This window comes from Rattus norvegicus, chromosome 5 (genome assembly GCF_021556685.1).
Source record: "Rattus norvegicus strain SHRSP/BbbUtx chromosome 5, alternate assembly SHRSP_T2T, whole genome shotgun sequence".
NCBI lineage: Eukaryota > Metazoa > Chordata > Mammalia > Rodentia > Muridae > Rattus > Rattus norvegicus.
Genome location: NC_141538.1, coordinates 62,806,252 through 62,826,108, shown reverse-complemented (window position 1 = coordinate 62,826,108; position 19,857 = coordinate 62,806,252). Strand labels below are relative to the sequence as shown.

At 44.1% G+C, this 19,857-nt stretch overlaps 1 protein-coding gene across 8 annotated transcripts in view; it reads right to left on the bottom strand.

Moving 5' to 3' along the window:
• Atp8b5 (ATPase, class I, type 8B, member 5) overlaps nt 1-19,857 on the bottom strand; it is a 119,998-nt gene that overhangs the window by 70,039 nt on the left and 30,102 nt on the right. For 6 of the 8 annotated variants that reach the window (NM_001431282.1, NM_001431283.1, NM_001431284.1 and 3 more), the window contains 6 exon segments: nt 7,198-7,268; nt 7,611-7,683; nt 10,386-10,447; nt 11,881-11,979; nt 12,941-13,054; nt 15,086-15,141. In NM_001431282.1, coding sequence (NP_001418211.1) covers nt 7,198-7,268; nt 7,611-7,683; nt 10,386-10,447; nt 11,881-11,979; nt 12,941-13,054; nt 15,086-15,141 — 475 coding nt within the window. 8 annotated transcript variants of the gene reach the window in all.

Below are 19,857 nucleotides of genomic sequence, written 5' to 3'. Positions count from 1 at the left end.
TTGTAGTTTCCTATTGACTTTAATTACAGGACATGGTTGCACCAAGAGACGCTGGCCCTGGAGGATCTCCCAGTTGCCTCCAGACATAATCTTAGTTACTTCCAATGTGGAGAAGCAATCCAACTTCCTTTTGATAATCAGGACCAATCACTCCTCCTAACATTCTTCCTCCTTTCTTGGCTGAATTAAGGGCATCAGAAGCCCAAAGTGGCCAGGGGGAAGTCTGAGCTTCCAGTTCAATGGAATGTTTGTTGTGGCTCCTGGCAGCAGTGTCCCCTGCCCTCCCCACATCCAGAACCAAAACATCTAGGCCAGCAGAATGGGAAGAGGAAGCAAAAGTATTCCTAGTGAGTCACTAGAGGTGATAGTGAGTAGAGCCATTCCTTTTTTCACTCCTTGATTCCATGAATGCTGGTTATGGGAGAAATCGTATCATATACTAGATGCTGATTCAAAGCATATGCCTCTTTGCAGAACTCTGCCTCAGCATTCCAGGGTGCTGCTGCTTAACTGGCACTTTAACTATGTCTTCAAAAGGCTATTCCATCCTTCTACAGACTAGATGCTTATGTTGGTGAGGAACATAGTAAGGCCAGTGGATTCCGTGATTGTGGGCTCACTCTGGGTGTGAAGTGAGTTCCTTGGTCAGGAACAATACTGAGTGGAATACCATGATGGCAGATAAGCCATTCTGTGTGAGTCCATAGATGGTGGTTCTGGCAGAAGCATTACATGTAAGAAATGCACATCTATAACCAGAATCAGAAATATCTATCCAAGTAAAGACAAAGCATTGTCTGCCACCAGGTTCCTGGCTGGTCACTCTGGGGAATGGTGCCATACCAGGAGTTCTGTCAGTCTCTGCTTTAGGCAGGTCTGGCATTCAGCAACAGTTGCAGGCAGGTGAGCCTTGGTGAGTGGACTCCATGTTGTCAAGTCCATGTATAACCTCTTTCTTTGCTACCATGGCCACTCCGTTTATGGGCCCACTGGGCAATGACAGGGATGGCTGGAGAAAGAGGCTGACAGTTCACAGAATGGGTCATCCTATCTACTGATTATTGAGCTCCTTCCTCTACTGAAGTCATCCTCTGATGAGCATTAACATGAATTACACTATCTTCACAGCCATTGCCCCTTCAAAGAGATCTATCCACAGACTTCTTCCCCAGATGTCTTTCTTATTAATTTTCCAAGTTTCTGACCTCCCAGTCAATCCATTGGTAACATCCCGTGAATCTTGAACAATTGCACATCTGGCCATTTCTCTATCCAAGAAAAATATACAAACGTGCACGGCCTAAAGTTCTGCCCAGTGTGAGGATTTCTCTCTGCTGGCATCTTTCAGGGTTGTCCCAGAAAGGGGGTGGGTTGCTGCAGCTGTCCACTTCTGCATGGTGCATGCATAACATGCAGAACGGTCAATGAACCAAGCCCTCGCTTTCTCTTTCTGTCACGTGATCATAGGACTTGAGAGTAGAAGGCAGTGGAACAGGAGCGGACACCATAGGCATTGGGCAACGCTTTCACGTAACTTGCTTGTGCCTTCAGGACCTGCCTGCACTGGATCACATGAAAAACTACTTCCATTTGGTAATGGATTGCTGTTGTGCACATCCTAGTTTATGGCTTGGCGAGTCTGATAGCACCCACCTCATGATGGGCAGCTCAGGTCGAACAGTGACTTGGTGACCCATTGTCACATGTTAGTTTCCACTAGGGTTCAATAGCAGGCCAGGAGCTATCTGTCAAAAGGAGAATCATTTTTCTGTAGATGATAGTAGAGCCTTATTCTAAAATCCCAAAGGTCTCTTCTCTGATTCACCTACAGGGGCTGCAGAGGCTCTAAACAGCCACCGACACCTCACGTGTCGTCAGGTCTGCTGGGTCACATGATCCAAGTAGTAGGGCAGCCTGTATAGCAGCCTGGACCTGTCGAAGAGTCTCCTGTTGTGGGCTTCGTTCAAAGCTAGCAGCTTTTAGAGTCACTTGGTATATGGGTTGGAATAACACACCCAAGTGAGGGATGTGTTGTCTCCAAAATCCAAACAGACCCATTAAACACTGTGTTTCTCTTTCTTGATGGTGGGAGGGGCCAGGTGAAATAACTTACATTTCCCCTTAGACAGGCTATCTCTGCATGCCCCACACCACTGGACTCTAAAGAATTTCGGAGGTAGAAGGCCCTTGAACTTTTGTTTGTTTGTTTTTCATCCATCTTCTTGTGTTAGAAGTCCAGAGTGGTTGCTACCTCCTGCTCACTTGGTCCAATCAGCACAATGTTGTCGCTATAGTGAACCAGTGTGATATTTTGTGGAAGAGACAGATGATCAAGATCCCTTCTAACTAAGTTATGACACAGGGATGAAGACTTAATATTTCCTTGAGGTAAAACTATAAAGGTATACTGCTGGCCTTACCAAAAGAAAGCAAATCGCTTCTTGTGGTCCCCATGGGAAGTACTAAGAAAAAGGCATTTGCTAGCTCAACAGCTGCACACGACATAGCAGGCCATCTACCAGGAGATGTGTTATCTGCTGGAGTAAGGACACCACATATGGCACATCAGCTGCAATTACAGTCACTCCTTGATTGAGCTGTCGATAGTCAACTGGTATTCGCCACAATCCAGCCATCTTCTGCACTAGCCAGATAGGGAATTAAAGGGGGAAGTGGTAGGACTCTCCACCCCTGCATCCTTCAAGTCCCTGGTGGTAGCATTAATTTCTGCAGTTCTTACAGGGATGTAACACTGTTTTTGATTCACTGTTTTTCCTGGCAGAGGCAACGTGCAAAGGCTTCCCCTTACTCTATCCAACCATAATGGCCCTCACTCCGTAGATCATAGAACCAATGTTACAATTCTGCCAACTTCTAATTATATCTATCTTAATTATTCATTCTGGGACTTGGGAAATGACCACAGGATGAGTTCAGGAATCCAGTGGACCCACTGTGAGCTCAACTTTAGCCAAAACTCCATTAATCACCTGAAATTCTTAAGCCCTTGAGCTGTAGGACCATAGTGCTTTGTGGGGCCTCCTAGAACCAGTACCTAATAGATCCTGGAAAGACTGATTGCTTTCTCCAGTATGCAGTTACCTTTATAAGAGAGTGTAGGTCCTTCTGGGGAAGGGTAGAAGAAAAGCTAACAGTACAACTCAGGTATTTCATCAAGGGCCTCCCTCGGGAAAACCTGGCTGTCCTTTCGTCCAAGGGGTTCTGGATCTGCATAATGGCCCACAACCTGAACATTGCTTTACCAATGAGATTCTCTCTTGCCATGATCCAATGCAGCATTTGTTTTTTGTTTTTTGTTTTTTGGTTTTTTTTTTTTTTTTGGAGAAATTTTGCGCCCATACAGATCAAACAAAAATACAGTAGGCTTCTTATCTACTTCATACCTGGAATCTTCATGATCCAGTACATGATCCAGTACCATAAGTCCATTTGAGGCATGCCACCATAAAAATCACTTTGCCTATGCTGCCCATTATGGGTCAGTTACTATGGACAGTGCTTGACCTCTCCTGCCCATTGTAATAACTATTATCACTCTGCCTTTGGCGATCCAGTGCTGACACATGGCCATGCATTTAATTTATCCAACTGAGCAGTGGCATCTCCAACCCTCAGGTGTTCCACAAGGGAAATGGTGGTTACAAAGCTCTTCAAATGTGCTGCTACCCCTCATCATTTTGTGTTGGAGAGTGAATTCCTGAACAGAAGCTGTGTCTGGCTGTGAACAGAAACTCCTTTGAGGAGTTTCTACATCTGCAGGGACTGATGGAACAACTGGAATTTCAATACTGTAGAGAGACTGAAAATTTGTAGGTTCTGGGGCTACTGTATCTTAGGCTAGTTTTAGCCCTCCAAAGAGCCAACCTTGTCCCACTCTGATCTGAACTAATATCCAGTGACACTAAGTAAAAACCTCTTAGAAGCTATTGACTTAGTGGAATTCTAACTTCTGCCAATCCAAGAGCTAAGAAATTCATCAGTAGCATCTTCAGCCTATAGACTAGCTAGCTCCCTCCATCTCACTCTGCCTGCCTCTGTGGGGTGCGCACCAGTGGAGTTTACTTTTTTTTTTTTTGAGAAAAGGTCTCTCTACATAGCCTTGGATGCCCTAGAACTCACTACATAGAGACTAGGTTTGCCTCAAACTCAGAGATCTGCCATCCTCTGCCTCCTGATACCTATTAAAGGCATGTACCATCATGCCCAGCTCTACCAATGTATTTGACGTTTTCTTGAATTTACAACTTTTTATATTGTGTAAAATTATAAAAACCTTGTGTCTTAGTCAGGGTTTCTATTCCTGCACAAATACCATGACCAAGAAGCAGGTTGGGGAGGAAAGGGTTTATTCAGCTTACACTTCCACATTGCTGTTCATCACCAAAGGAAGTCAGGACTGGAATTCAAACAGGGCAGGAACCTGGAGGCAGGAGCTGACACAGAGGCCATGGAGGGATGTTACTTACTGGCTTGCTTCCCCTGGCTTGCTCAGCTTGCTTTCTTATAGAAGCCGGGACCACCAGCCCAGGGACGGCACCACCCACAATGGGCTGGGTCCTCCCACCCTGATCACTAGTTGAGAAAATGCCTTACAGCTGGGTCTCATGGAGGCATTTCCACAGCTGAGGCTCCTTTCTCTGAGATAATTCCAGCTTGTGTCAAGTTGACACACAAATCCAGCCAGTGCACCTTGTGAAACTGCTTCCACATGGGAACATGGAATTTGGGGTAACCCAATCTGTGTTCCTGAGCCACGGTCACTCAAAACTGCTCCAAAGTAAACTATCTCTTATTGCCGTTTGGTTGAGGGGTGTGGTTTTTACATAGTGTCTTACAGGATTGGTGAAGGGCTTGTTTTCTGGGCCTTCCCATTGTGAGTCTTTTACAGCATGTCTACTGTAGCACTGTACTTTCTCTGAGCCTTAAAATACTTCATCAACACTAAGCCAAGGGACATCAGGCATCTCCGCCCGTTTTCAGTAGACTATCTTTTGACAAATGCTTCAACCATTCAATCAAACTTTTGACATGCACTGTTTATTGTGTGAGCTTCCGTATTAAACCTAGAATCTCCATCCATTCTGTGAGTCCACAGCAATAAACTTGCCCGATCTCGTTTTCTATTCCTTCCACTACTATCCCTCACTCTCAAAATCCATTTTTGTACATACAAGATTTCTATTTGAATGAAATAGACGACTCATTATGTTGTATAGTGCACTTCCTCACAGGCTAAACTTTCTATTACCCCTCTAGGAGCCTGCCTTGCCTTAAGTCTGGTTCTGGGTCTAGAGACCATTGGAGGGCCCCGAAAGACAGTGGTATTATGTTGCTTAGAGTCTCCTTCAGGGAAGATTACTGACTGATTAGTAGACAAGGAAGAATCAATTTCCTCAGGAGGTGGGGGTTGGTATACACCCTGGGCTAGGGGTGAAGGCACTCCTTCCTCACTCGTGATAAACCCTTCAGAATCTGAGGGTTCAAAGTCTCCAGACTCAGTAGGGTCTTCCCACACATCTCCATTCCCACTTGCAGGATCCCAACTTACCAATCCAAGGTTGGGATCTGAGTTTTTGTTGGAATTTAGTCAACCTAACAACGGGGGCTTCTATCTGATTTTCTGCAACTTGTGCTCTGCTGGAGAGAAGATTCTCTTCCAGGGCACACTTGGGGCCTGCACATCTGGAGCCAGGCAGTCATTTCGTTCTTTGCCGTTGCCACTGTATCTTGGGGTACTAGAAGCTGATTAAGTTTATCTGTAAATTCATTCTTTTCTGTTGTCAATTTATCTAGAAACGCTAGATACAACCAGCAGTATTCTTTTCCTTATTTTCCCACAAATTGTCAAAAGTTTTATGTACAGAGTCACTAAATTCTTAATTCCATGCAGCAAGCCTTTCAAATATTTCTAACCATGGGCTTTTAATATGCTCCAATAATACCAGGGGGTCTTCAGTAAATGGAGGTGTTGGCAAGTTGGAAGTCTATTCCAGAAATCTACAACAGTGGTTCTCAACCTGTGGATGATAACCCCTTTGGGAGCGGGGAGTCGAACAACCTGTTCACAGAAGTCGTTTAGACCTCTGGAAAACAGATATTTATGAAGTGGCTTACAGGCTATGAGCCAGCTAATCCAACAACGGCTGTCTCCCAACAAAAAGTCCAAGAATTCAGTAGTTGTTCAGTCTACAAGGCTGGATGTGTCAGGTGCCATTCCTGTCCCAGAATGCTGAAGAAGTACACTCTCCTACCAGTGGCTCAGTGAAGGCTGGGCATGCCCTTCCTCCATGTTTTTATGTAGGCTGTCACTGGTACAGCTCTGACCAAAGGTGGACCATCCCACCTCAAAAGATCTAATTAAGAAAAGATCCCTCTCCGTCATGGGTATGTCCAGTCACTTGGGTTTTGGTTTATTCTAGATGTGGTCATGTTGACAACCAAGAATGGCCGTCACAAGCACATCACAAACACAAGTCTATGAAATGGCCTCCATCTTCCCAAGTAAGTAAGACCTTAGCTTCTGTGAGTAAATGAAGGTCCATTTTAAATTCTTTTTAGATAACAATTACTTTTTTTACATTTCCTCCTGGAAACTTTGTAACCCCATTCTGAAATTTTACAATCCTACGCCTATCTGTAATGTTAGTTAACATCATGGAATATAGCTGTCCCTCCCTCAGTGTCTTCAGGCAATTGGTTCTAGGATTGCACATGAACACCTAAATTCATCAATGCTTAGATTTATTTTATAAAATGGTCCAGTATTTGCATATAACCAATACAAACTCTCTTTGTACAACACAAATGCTATGTAAAAGATCTGTGCATATTCAGTATGGAGTAAACTTTTTTCAAATATTTTCAATCTACAAGCATTAAAGACAAGTTGTAGAAGTCGCAGGCAGGGAGTGCAGACTGACCCAGGTTTAGAGACAGAGGATTTGGGATTTATTTTCTGGTTCTGTATCCAGTGAACACTCATTATTGCTACCCTGGCTCAGACTTAGACTGGAGGGTGCCCTGCTGTGGCTTCTTGTCTTTTCTCATTTAGATATTTTTAGTTTTCTGGAACATAAATTACTACTTCCACATGAGAACAATATTAATTTCTTGCATCACACTTTCCCTCTGATTTGGCTAGATTTTCTTAATGTAATATTAGGAGGAAACACTTACCCATCCAGGTCTGCGGTTTCAATGTATGTCAGACCATACGGCTCACTGCTGGAGAGTAACAGTACATCTGCCTGCAATCAGAAAAGTCAGAGAGGAGGGAAGGAGGCAGCTCCCAACAGTGTGATGGGACGCAGTCCCTCAGAAGTAGACGCTCACTCTAGGAACGCTGCAGACTCTTGGTTTACATTTATTGTCAACGGCCCACCACCGTGAGCACACAGTCCTCTCAAACTGCTCCATTTCACCTGAAGTTATGGTGAGAGATGGACAAGAAGAGCTTCTTGCCTGAGGAGCTGATGCTCTCCAGAGGCAGCTGAAAGGGTCCTAAGAGAGGCGGAGGCAAATGCTATAGGGGCTCCCGGATCCTAATTCACCAGGAGAAGGGAGACGCCATGGCCAGAGGAGGTACTCACTGTAACGGGATGGTCATTCTCCAGCTTTATTATGTCCCCCACTTGGACATTCCTCCATTTGTTCTCCTCAATCCTACAAGAAAACGGGCCTTGAATTTCTGCTCCGAGAGTTTCTCCAAAGTTCTGTTTTGACAACTAAATAAAATAAAGCAAAAGAAACAGGAAGGGCCGGGATGAAGGAAGGCGTGTTGCAGAGGGCGGAGCGCATTTGAGCTTCATGCTCTGGGCAGCTGTGAGCAAGCTCTTCTCTTCCGATAAATCTCTCTCCCTAGTGTTTAGCTTTGTTTCTCAAAAGTAGCCACTGTATTTTAAAAACTTTCCTAGGAAATATCAATTCATAGAATCCTCTAGCCCACATATACTTCGAAGTTTCACAGTGAGGTTTTTAAACTCAGTACCTGGGATGCAGAGGCAGGAGGATTGTGAGCAAGGCCCGCTTGTTTTACATAGAGAGTTCCGGGACAGGTAGGGTTACACAGTGAGACCTTGTCTCACAAAATAAAGCTGCACAGGAGACACCTTACCTTCTTCATTTAATAACCTGCCTTAGAGGACATGTGTCGATGTGGCACATTCTTTTATTAAAGGGCTAAAATGTACCCTACCATCTGGCTTTATTAATTTTATTCGCTTCTTTTATTGGGTTACCTTTGACCCTTCAAATCCTCATTTCCCATAAAAGGGAGTCTGGTAGTATAACAGGATTCAACAACAATACCAGCTCTCTCTCTCTCTCTCTCTCTCTCTCTCTCTCTCTCTCTCTCTCTCTCTCTCTCGTAATTCAACTTTCCACCTGAGTTCATAAGTCACTTCCTCTCTGTTAAAGGACATGGATGTTTGCATCTGCATGCACACATGCATGCCAGGGTCTCTGGCTAACTCCGAAATTCCCTCTGGATAAATTCTTCTCCAAAAACTGAGAACAAAAACAAACAAGTAGTTGAGCTATCTGAGGGAGTTCGTCTGACTAAATTTATTTGGTCAGAAATTCCTCAGCTTGGTAAGTTTCTAATACACTCAGTTTGGCCTGTTGAAAATAATATTATTCCTTCCCCATTTTAATAGTATTTCACTTTTTTGGTCTTGAGAACTTCAGCCATATAAAACACTGGGGGAAACGATCCACTCTGAGTATTGAGGGGTCAGATGCCCAAGAGCTTGGACACAGAATGAACGGCCTGATCACAGCTACAGGAGGTCAGTGCCTGGCATGGCTGGCCATGAGAGAAAGGCAGGTGCCCATGGTGACTTTGTCAGGTTTGTGGTTTCTTTCCTCATGTTCCCTTCAAGAAACTCCAACTTCTTCAGAGCTTCCCACCCCTGATAAAGATCTGGTACAGATATCGCCCCCTCCATAATTCCTTTTGTCAGACATGACTCTGTAACAGCCTGCCATGCCCCTTATGATAGTTTTCACACGTTGCCTTTTGTGGGAACATGTCTGCCTTGTTCTGGTCTTACCACCATGTAGCTCAGCTGTGGAGCCAGCTCGGATGCTCTCTTGGGCTGGTAAACTGTGCTGGCGCCTGGATGAAGGGCTATGGTAGTGCCACCAGTGAGCCTGGTTAGAATCCACTACGTTCTAAGGGCAGATGTCCCGAGACCAATCACTCTGATAATAGTTACTTGCATATTAATTTCATGCTATGAGTTATCAACTGCTTGGATATATATTTTTTATTTTTATTTTCTCGGGCATCTAAGATAGAGGTCATTTCCACTTTATAGACAAGCCCAGAGGCATCTCAGTCAGTATGGACACTTCGGGGTGTGCTAGAGACATGTACAGGACAGTGCTTAGGGATCTCTCCTAGCTCACCTCGGTGGGATGTTAAGGCCCAGGTGACTGTTACCTGGCTAGCCTGCTACATAAGCAAACTTCCTCACATTTCTGCTGTTACTAGGAAACTTCCTAATGCCAAGTTGATGACATAGTCTGTTATGTTCTGTGCCCTTGGAAAGCAATCATGATAGAAGTCCATAGAACTGTTTTGTATCGTTACCCACAGTAAGCTCAGACTTGAATTAACCACCCAACAGCACCTCCTGCATCTGTGTCTAAGCTCTTATGATATTTGATTTTATAAGCTGCCCCTGGATGAACCCCAACATAAGAAATATAAGAAACTACTTAAAATAAGACTTCCATTTTGAGTAGTGGTCCAGTAAAATCTAAGTTCCTAAGACCTCCCTGGGAACTGACATCCTACTCGGCAGAAAGAGACATGTATGTGAGTAACTGACATCCTGGTTGGCAAGTTAAGACATGAATGTTAGACAAGTCCCATTCCACAGTTGAGTACCCTAACAAATGGGAGCAGGTCAAATGTATATCAAGGACAGGTTCCTAAGGAAATTCCCTATCCTTAAACCCTGATTGGTGGAATAACTTGGCACAGATGTTTGTATATCTCAGGCTTAAAATGGACTGTAGCACCTCAATTTGGGGTCATGGTTCGGTTTCCAAATCTGGACTGTGGCCCTAGTTGATCAGTCCTGGGGCATGTGTTCAAATACTATCCTTGTCTGAGATCACTGTTTGTATGGTTTATGAAGTGATTCCTAAATCCTATTATTGAGGTCTTGTGTTTGATACCCAGTATCTCAAAAAGAAAGAACTCAATGAAATAGAAACAAATTCTTTTTAAGTTTGACATGAGGCCCTTTTCACGGTCCTAAATTACCTTTCTAAAGTACCCACCACATCAAGGTTTAGCAATGGTGACCTCTTCCCGGACTGATCCTACCTAACCTGGCTTTCCTAAAATAACATACCTGCCATTCACCAGGATCAACACAGAGCGGTTGTTGACTTGCTGGTCACTTTGGTGTCTTTTCTAAAATCACACAGCAAATATTCAGGAAATAGACAAATAGAAAATCACATATACAATTTAACGTTTAAAAAGTACTACTCAATGTCATTCTTGTTTGTGATTCCCTCTTCCAGATCTCAAAGCCCTCCTACCATCGAAACCAGGCTAAGAGGCTACTGCTCATTGGAAACTAGGAAGGAAGGCATAAAAAGAACTCCAGGAAAAGAAAGAGACCCATCTTTGGGATAAATATAAAAAACAAATGCCTAGGAGTTTAAAAACAAGAAACTCAAAGGCTGAGAGAACAGGGCACATGCCAGGCAGCACTAGGGATTACCCCACCCCACCCTGTGCTGTCCAAAGAACCAGGGGCCCACCCAGAAGATCCACAGAAGATGTGGGGAATAAAGAGGCCAATAGTCAAAGACCTATGGTAGCAAGAGAACAAACACAGCTCATGTCCCAGTTCACAAGAACCACCTCTTTGGAGGCGGAGCTCTCCCCTGGAGAAGGGTAGGAGTAGGGCAGGGCGGGGCAGGCCAGGCAGAATATTCCATGATTCTGGATTCTCCCAACATTTATTCTAAAGATCTGAACCAGAAATAGCTGGGTTGCCTTAACATTGGCAAGTTAAGCTTTCAGTTCTTACTAGAAGGAAATGGTAGCAGGGTATGTATGAAGTTCAGAGCTAAAAAGAGTTTATGTAGCTCAGTTTGAGTATCTGAGTTGTGCTTGAAATCTAAACCACTATGTGTAGTAAGCCTGGATTTTACAAAGTTGGGAAATGTCATATTCTTAAACTTTAGTCCACATACTGTCTTGACAAGCTCAGGCCCCTTTGATGACACCACAAGGACAGCTTCCCAAACTCCACTAGTAGGTTTTGCATTCACAGTGATCCCTTACAATTAGCATTGGTGGTGACAGGCCAGTATCTTTTCCCAATGGCAGGAAATGATTAGGCCTTTGATGCTGCCACAGGGCTTTCTAGAGCTCTTATCTATGCATGCCAAACAGAAGTGGCATTTGGAAAAGGAAACAGGGAGCACTGGAGAAAAAGGGAATGTAGAGGGAGAGAAGAAAGATTAAGAACTGGAGGAAGAAGGAGCAGGGAACAGGGGGAAGGAGGAAGAGAACTATGAGGAGAAAGATGACAGCAAAGCCAGGCAGAGCTAAGGGGCAGGGGCTGGGTTTCTGAGAAGAGAGGGAGGAAGTCTGGAGAAAGATCTAAAGTGATGGAGCAGAAAAAGGCCTGCACTGCCCATTTCTGGCCAAGCAGAAACCACTAGTCTTAGACCTGTGGACGCAATATGGTGTCTGTGATAGATGAGGGAACAAATGTGAGAGACGTCTCTCTGGTGAGCACTTCTTGGCACAAGGTAGTTCTGGGAAGTCTTTCTTGCCCCCAGCCCAATTACTAGGTGTAGTGAGGGAAGCCCGGGAAGCCACTTCACCACGTCATCAATGGCGTCCTTCACACCAGTTATGGACAGCACCACGATCAGAGGGATCACGGTTGTGTACCAGGCCAGCGAGGAGATCTGAGGGATCAACTTGAGAAAGAAACACGAGACTGTAGGCTTAAGAAATATAAAGAAGAACATATTTTCCCCCATTCCCTGCCTCTGTTATTTTTTTCTAGGTTTATAATAATAAACCAGTGGCCCTAGTTGTTTTTCGCTGTTGTAACTTTCCTGTATCCCTGAATCCAAAGCAGTTCCCAAAAGAAGAAAAGGCTACAGGTTGCCACAAACATGCAGTCTTAGCCCTAAAGGGAATGAGCCATTTCTTATCCAATGATGAAAGGTATTGGAAAATAGAATGCTAAGAGTTTATATGGCAAGGCCGGAGACATATAGCTCAAAGATCAAGAGCACTGGATACTCTTTCTGAGGACCTAGGTTCAAGCCCTAGCACCACATATTCTAGAGGTTCTGATGCCCTCTTTTTTATGCACCAGGCATGCATGTGGCATAGAAATTCATACATGTAGGCAGAACACCCATACACAAGCATAAAAGACAGTGGGCATGGGAAATCCATGTACTGTCTGACACCTTCAGTACAAGGGTAAGTGAGATCTGTCTTCTCCTCTCAACATGGACTCCCTCTGTGGATTCCTTTCCTTGTGCTGGCTTGCTTATATTCTATACAATTCTTTCCCCTTGGTATGTGTCAACTTCCTATCACAGAGGTTGGATGAGAAAGAGGAATATCGTTGTAGCTAGGGTTGTAGTGAAGAATCTGTGGTTTCCTATGATCAAGGTGAATTGTTTCCATACAGCCATAATGGAGGAGCTCCCTTCCCATGGGACTCCATCGTTGTGTCTCCATACAGAGGCTTGCCTCACATTGGCTAATCCTGACTTCTGCTACTCTAGGGAACTGGCAGAGACTCCAGCCAGCCATTTGCCAATGTCAAAATGCAGAGGGTGTCTCCTAGTCTAGGTACTGAGAATACAGCCTGAGCCCAAGGCAGATTAGGACACACTGCAAATGTCTTAGCAGTCATACCTGTAGGAACAGCAAGATGAGGAAATAGGCGTTTGCAAGTCTCTGGAACTGTTCAAACAGGTTCACGGGCAGGAAGTTAAAGAAACTATACTTTGATGTCTTGATGGAATTGTCCTATGGGTGAATTACACATAACAATAACAACAAAAGCAAGTACAAGCAGAGCAGCAAGACAGCTCAAAACGGTTCATCTGTTTGTTCCCGCCAGCTCCAGGATATGATTGAATGTAGGATATGTATTAAACATGTGGCAGGAACTTCAATACAAAGGCAGAGGAGATGGGGCAACAGGTACTGGGGAGAGAGGACCAACGTTTTTGCAATTGTATTTTAATTCCCACATATGTTATATGCGGTGAATGTCACCAAACTCACTTTACATTTACATGGATTAACTCAAGACTGGAGAAATCACACAACTTGTATGATGTTTCAAGGTGAGGAACGGGCAACTATAATCAAATCTGATACCTGAACCTAGCTTCCTGTTTTGTTTGAGAGAGAGAAAGAGAGAGAGAGAGAGAGAGAGAGAGAGAGAGAGAGAGAGAGAGAGACTGCTCCCACTACCACACTGTGAGCATTATTACCCACGACCTGTAGCTCAGAAACAATAGGTCAATACCCTGCAAAAATCACAAATATATATGCCATGTATATTTTCATATACTTAGAATGACATGTACACATGGTGTGTGTGTGTGTGTGTGTGTGTGTGTGTGTGTGTGTGTGTGTATGTAAATACTAACATGCAGGATCATTTTTTGAAGTTGGATGCGGTGTTACGTGCCTGTAATTCTAGCTCTCAGAGGGCTGAAGAAGGAGGCTTTGAGTTTAGGACTAGCTTGGGTTACATGGCAAGACCTTCTTTCAGAAGCCAAGCTGAGCCAAGGAAAACAAAACCGTTAAGTGTGAATAAGGCAGGCGGAAATACCCCAAATGGTCATTTAGAAGGAACTGTTTAAAGCTAAATCTGAAGAGGAAATCCTATGTAATTGTTCTCATGAAATTAGGACCCTGAAAACCATTAGGGTCCAGAATAGTGTAAAAATATGAAGAATTTTTTTTAGTCACATCTCCTTTATGGACTGAGGAGGCACCAATGAGTCCGTGAGAAACTCTCCACAGTGGCTCCTATAAGGGAGTGGCTGTGAGCAAAGATGGCTGCTGGAGCACAGCTTTACACTACATGTGGTATTTTATGAATTACTTCAGAAACAAATAAAAATGAAAAAAAACCCAGGAAATTAGAGAAAATCATTAATAGGTAGTTTTTAAAAAATACAGAAGGCTAACACAAAGAGATTATTAAATTCACACAAAAGTTTAAAAAACAAAATACCATTTTCACCTAAGAGCTGGCAAGGATGGGCAGGACCGACCATACCTACAGCCAGCACAGGAATGGCACACTTGCAGCCATAGCTGTTCACATTGGGAGGGTTGGTGGATGGCAGCAATCTGAAGCCAGCGTGGGCTACAAAATGAGATCCTATCTCAGAAGAATTATACAAAAACAAACTAGTTTGGCAGAGATGTGAAGTGAGTGGTTTTCTTTGGTACACAGAAATAAAGACTGATGTAATACTTTTAGAAGGTCTTCTGCAAAAATGTGTCACAGTTTTTTAATATGTTTACCTTTAGGCCTAGTCAATTCACCCGCAGAAAGCTCATCCTAGATACAAACCCAGATGTGCCAACTGACTGATATGCACCACCAAGCTCACTCAGGACCATTACCGGAGAAAACACTGCCAAGGTTGAAATGTTCAGCAGCAGAGGTGGCTAAGTTACGGTTCATCAATAGAATGGGAAAGGGCACAGCCTGTGCATAGATGGACCCAACATGTGTATGCTGTCATCGATGTCTAAGTGAACAGAGAGCTGTGGAGGAATCGTGAGAAATGCTATAACGTGTCTTTTCTAGGAGTTACCCATAAATACAAAATCCTAGAAGAGATGTGTTTTCCGGAGTGAAGGACTCTGAGTTGGTTTTGGCTTCTGAGCCCTCAGTGCACCACTTACAATAGAGGAGTTTAAACTGGAATTTATGCTGTAGTTTCTGTATCAGCAAGGAGTTCCTCCCATCCCTCAGAAGGAGAATGTAGAGAACACCAGCCCCTGAGGAAACAGTGACTGGAGACGTACCGGATACTCAAAAAGAGAGTTGAACCTTCTATTGTTGGCCTGCAAAATCCTTTCTTCTGAAAGAAAAGGAGAGACACAATGAGTACATCCCCTTAGGTAAGCCGGATGCTGTGCTAGTGAAGACCTCAGCAGTCCTCATACCTTCTTGCTGAGGCATCTGTTTTGAAACAAATCTTGGGTGTTGGGAGTGCCTCACGGTCAGTAGAGTGCTTGTCCCATGGGAAGAAGCTCCATTTGAGCCCCTTTCTGCACCAACCAGTATGGTGGTGTAAGTGTGAATTCCAGCAGTTGAGAAATGGTAGCAGAAGGATCAGAATTCTTGTTCAAGGCCATGCTCACTTTCATAGTACAAAACCACCCCGGGACACATGGGACCCTGTTTCAAAAATAAATAAAAAGTAAATAAAAAATAAAATGGGGGGTTGGGGATTTAGCTCAGCGGTAGAGTGCTTGCCTAGGGAGCGCAAGGCCCTGGGTTTGGTCCCCAGCTGGGGGGGCGGGGGGATGGGATGCCTGGCTGGGCAGGAGTGAGGTATTGTAAATGCTTTTGATCTTAGCGCTTGAAGAGCCTGAGCTATATAGTGAGGCCCTGACTCAAGCTGCTCCTCACTTTCTTGCCACAAGAAAGGGCCAGGGATGTTGCTTGGTTGTTTGCCCAGTAGGCATGAGGCACTGAGTTCAGTCCTTAGCATCATGTAACACTGGGCATGGTGGCACACACACAGGGGCTGGAGACAGACGGATCAAACGTTCAAGGGAGGTGAACAAGGACTTATATTAAACAGTAAACATAAGCAAGCATGATGATTCTGTGGATTGTGATGTTCTAACAAAGTAATCAAATCTCTCTGTGTGCTGGGCATTGCTCATAAAAACCAAACAAAACCAAACAAGCAAACAAAACCCTCCAAACAACTTGTAGATCATCAGATGCTCCAGAGGCCTGGACTTCTGATTTCCTTTAAGTAGGAGAGTTGAGCCAAGCCTTATGGGGCCCAACAATGTCTAGGTGAGGTAGTATAAGAGCTAAGTGGATTGAGCTGGTGTCTGCTCATCTGGGATGACCTCCCTTTGTCTCTGAGGAGAAAGTTCCACATTACTTAGCATCCCAGAAGTCTTCTGTGTTGACAATGCCACGAGAAGAAAAAAGAGGTTCTCTCCAACACAATTGTTCAGTAAACTTATATTAATAAACCATCACTGAGTTTCTGTGGTACAGAAGCTAGATGTGTTAGCTGTGTAGAGTAGGGAAAACTGAGTAAGAGAGTCCCAGGCCTCAGAAGTCCCAGAGGAACTCCTGGGGAAGCCCTCAGGAGTCAATGCTGGTGGCCTTAGCCAAGACGCATAATAGTGGGGACCTGGGACCTGAAGATGCCACCTTCTGTAGCCAGGCAGGAACCTCACTGGGGGAATAAGAACACCAACCCACCCACAGAACTTCTGACCTAAAATTTTCCCTGTCTAAAAGAAATGCAGGGGGCTGGAGAGATGGCTCAGAGGTTAAGAGCACTGACTGCTCTTCCAGAGGTCCTGAGTTCAATTCCCAGCAACCACATGGTGGCTCACAACCATCTGTAATGGATCTGATGCCCTCTTCTGGTGTGTCTGAAGAGCTACAGTGTACTTATATAAATAAAATAAATAATTATAAAAAAAAAAAAAGAAATGCAGGGACAAAGATGGAGCAGATTCTGAAGGAGTGGCTGACCAACAACTGGCCCAACTTGAGACTAACCCCATGGGCGAGCACCAATCCCTGACACTATTAATGATAATCTATTATGCTTGCAGACAAGAAGCTAGCGTAACTGGTCTCTGAGAGGACCCTGCAGCTGACTGAAACAGATGCAGATACCCACAGCCAAACATTGGACAGGTCAGGTACCCTTATGGAATAGTTGGGGATAGTATTGAAGACCCTGAAGTAACTCCACGGGAAGACCAATAGAGTCAACTAACCTGAACCCTTGGGAGTTCCCAGGGACTGAGCCACCAACCAAAGGACACACACTGGTTAGACCAAGGCCCCTGGTACATATGTAGCAGATGTGCAGCTTAGTCTCTGTGTGGGTCCCCAACAACTGGAGCAGGGGCTGTCCCTAAAGCTGTTGTCTGTCTGTGGAATCCGTTCCCCAACAGGGCTGCCTTGTCTGGCCTCAGTGAGAGAGGATGTGCCTGCCCTGACAGAAACTTGATGCAGCAGGGTGGGAGGAAACTGGGGGGCCACCTCTCAGAGGAGAAAGGAATGGGAGATTCGGGGAGTGATTCTGTGGGGCAGCATCTGTGGGGATGTAAAAAAAAGTGTCCTGGGCTGGGACTTTGTGTAAGAATGCATCTACAAACTACAATATCTGGTAAAAACATCTTATGAAAACCAGAAATGGTAAGTGGTAAGTCTGTTAATGTAAGTATGTATATGTGTGTATATATTTATATAGACATCCACACATACAGTTGTTCCTCTGTATTTATCTGTGGGGTTGGTTTCAGGTCTCCATGGATACTAAATTCATTAAAGTCCTACCTAACATAATATGTGCTCTATGTAATTTTCATGTGATCTATGTAACCTTCCTTCAAATTTCAGATCATCTCTGATGTAAGCATAACACTCAACCGAATTTACATGCTATTTATGTATCATTAAACTATAGTGTTTGGAGAATCATGACAAGAAAAAAATTCCCTAACTATTCAGTACAGATGCATTTTTTTCCGGATATTTTCAATCATGGTGGAACCCATGGATTTGGAACCCGCCGATATGGATGGTAGATTATATAGTACATGTCTATTGATAGCTAATCACTGGAAATCTATGCACTAATGAAGTAGTCCTGTAGTATTTCAATTCTTCCACAGCTCAACAAGCATTGTGAAATTCTGGCAGGGGTTAGGAGGCCCTCTTTACTTCTAATGCTGTCAGATAGCCGTGTTCAGACTCCTACAAACACCCAATACACAGGGCAGTGGCACATGCAAGCATCTCGAGGGCGGTGGGGGAGCGGATGCAGGCGGATGTGGAAGTTACAGGAGGGAACGCCTGCGCTTGTTCAGATAACACAGACTTCCCGGTTCTCGTCAGCCTGCGCATTACACCAGGTGACGCTGAGTTAGGCTGGAGGTTGACACTGCTGCTAAGCCTTCCACTTTTACTAATTACCAGGTGACTTCTCCACAGGGCCCACTCCCTCAGAGAGCAGGCCTAACAGCCACTCTCCTCTTAGTGGTGCTGGGTTCACGTTGAAGCTCTCCTGGCTTTCTAAGAATCTTCCTGGCTCATGGCTCTAAAAGTTAGAAATGCATTTCCCTTCTTAGTTTTCAAAGATTCCATACTAGGCTACGGGCCCCACTGATCCTGAACTCACTCAATTATTGTCCCACTGGGGAATATTTGGCAGTATGTGCTAGGAAGATCTCTCTATGTACCGTCTGTCTGTCAGTCTAATCTATCTATCTAATTAGTGTGTGTGTGTGTGTGTGTGTGTGTGTGTGTGTGTGTGTGTGTGTGTAAGAGAGAGATAGAGAGAGGGAGAGGGAGAGAGGGGAGATTATATAACTCCTGCTGGCCTCAACCCTGAAAGCCTCCTGTCTCTGACTTCCAAGTTAAGTTCTGGGATTATAACTGTGTTGCCATAGTCAGCCGAGACTCACTTTTTGAGGTTGCACATAGTAATAATGAGATCATGTAGCACTTAGTTTTCTTTGCCTGGCTCATTTAGTTACATAATGTTCTTCATTTTCATCCATGTTGTCATAAATGACAAGCTGCTTTTTTTTTTTTTATGGCTGACAAGTATCCTGGTTACTAAGGCTAAGGCAAAGATCAGAGAAGCTTTGAGAAGTGCTAATTAAAGGGTCTAAATGTTTAGATACAAGAAAGAAGTTCAAGACATCCATTGCTGATACAATATCTGTAGTTGATAATATTTTGCATCATTGAGAGTAAGTTTTAAGAACTCTCATCAAAAGAGAAAAAAGACTATGCAGGGTAATGATTGTTAATTAGCATGATTTGCTCATTCTAAAATGTACATCTGTATCTTAAAATATCATGTATACAGTAAATGATGCACAATTTTTACTCTTCCTTTCAAATATGGAAATTATAGTTTTGTTGCTGCTTATCTTTGTTTTTCTTTTGTAATTTCTTTTCTTTTTTTGAGGCAGGGTGTCACTAGTCCAGACTCCTGGCACAGGCAAGTCCATGGCTCCAGCATCACTGGCCTGGAACTACAGTCAGAACTACCATGCTTGGCTAATCCTTTTTTTCCCTTTCTTTAAATCTCAGCATACCACTGCTCAGTTCAGCTCTAAGGCCCTGGATTTCATGAAAACCTGTTTAATGAGCAAACCCACAAATGAAAAGATGCTTACAAACATGTTCAGTCAAACTGAGGTCAGATTTCTGTGCAGACTCTGAAGAGGACCCTCTGCCCATGGGAAGACCCATGTAACCAAGAGCAGCCAGGCTGAATCTCGAACCCTCACAGTCTTCCTGTGCCTCTATCCCAACATCCTCAGAGCTTCACTGATTTTCTGTGAGCTCAGGGAAAACACGGGGCGAGTTGTTAGAAGATTAGGTCCTGCTGGAGTGTGGCAGAGCACATGCCTAGGTTCAATTCCCAGCTCTATTAATAAAGAATAAAAATAAAACAAAGAAAAGGCCCTAAGGAAAATAAAAATGTCATAAAAGAAAAAAATCTTATTTTATTAAGCAGAGTTCGTGGAAAGCTGGTAGGATCCAGCTGGTGGCACATCTGTTATCCCCA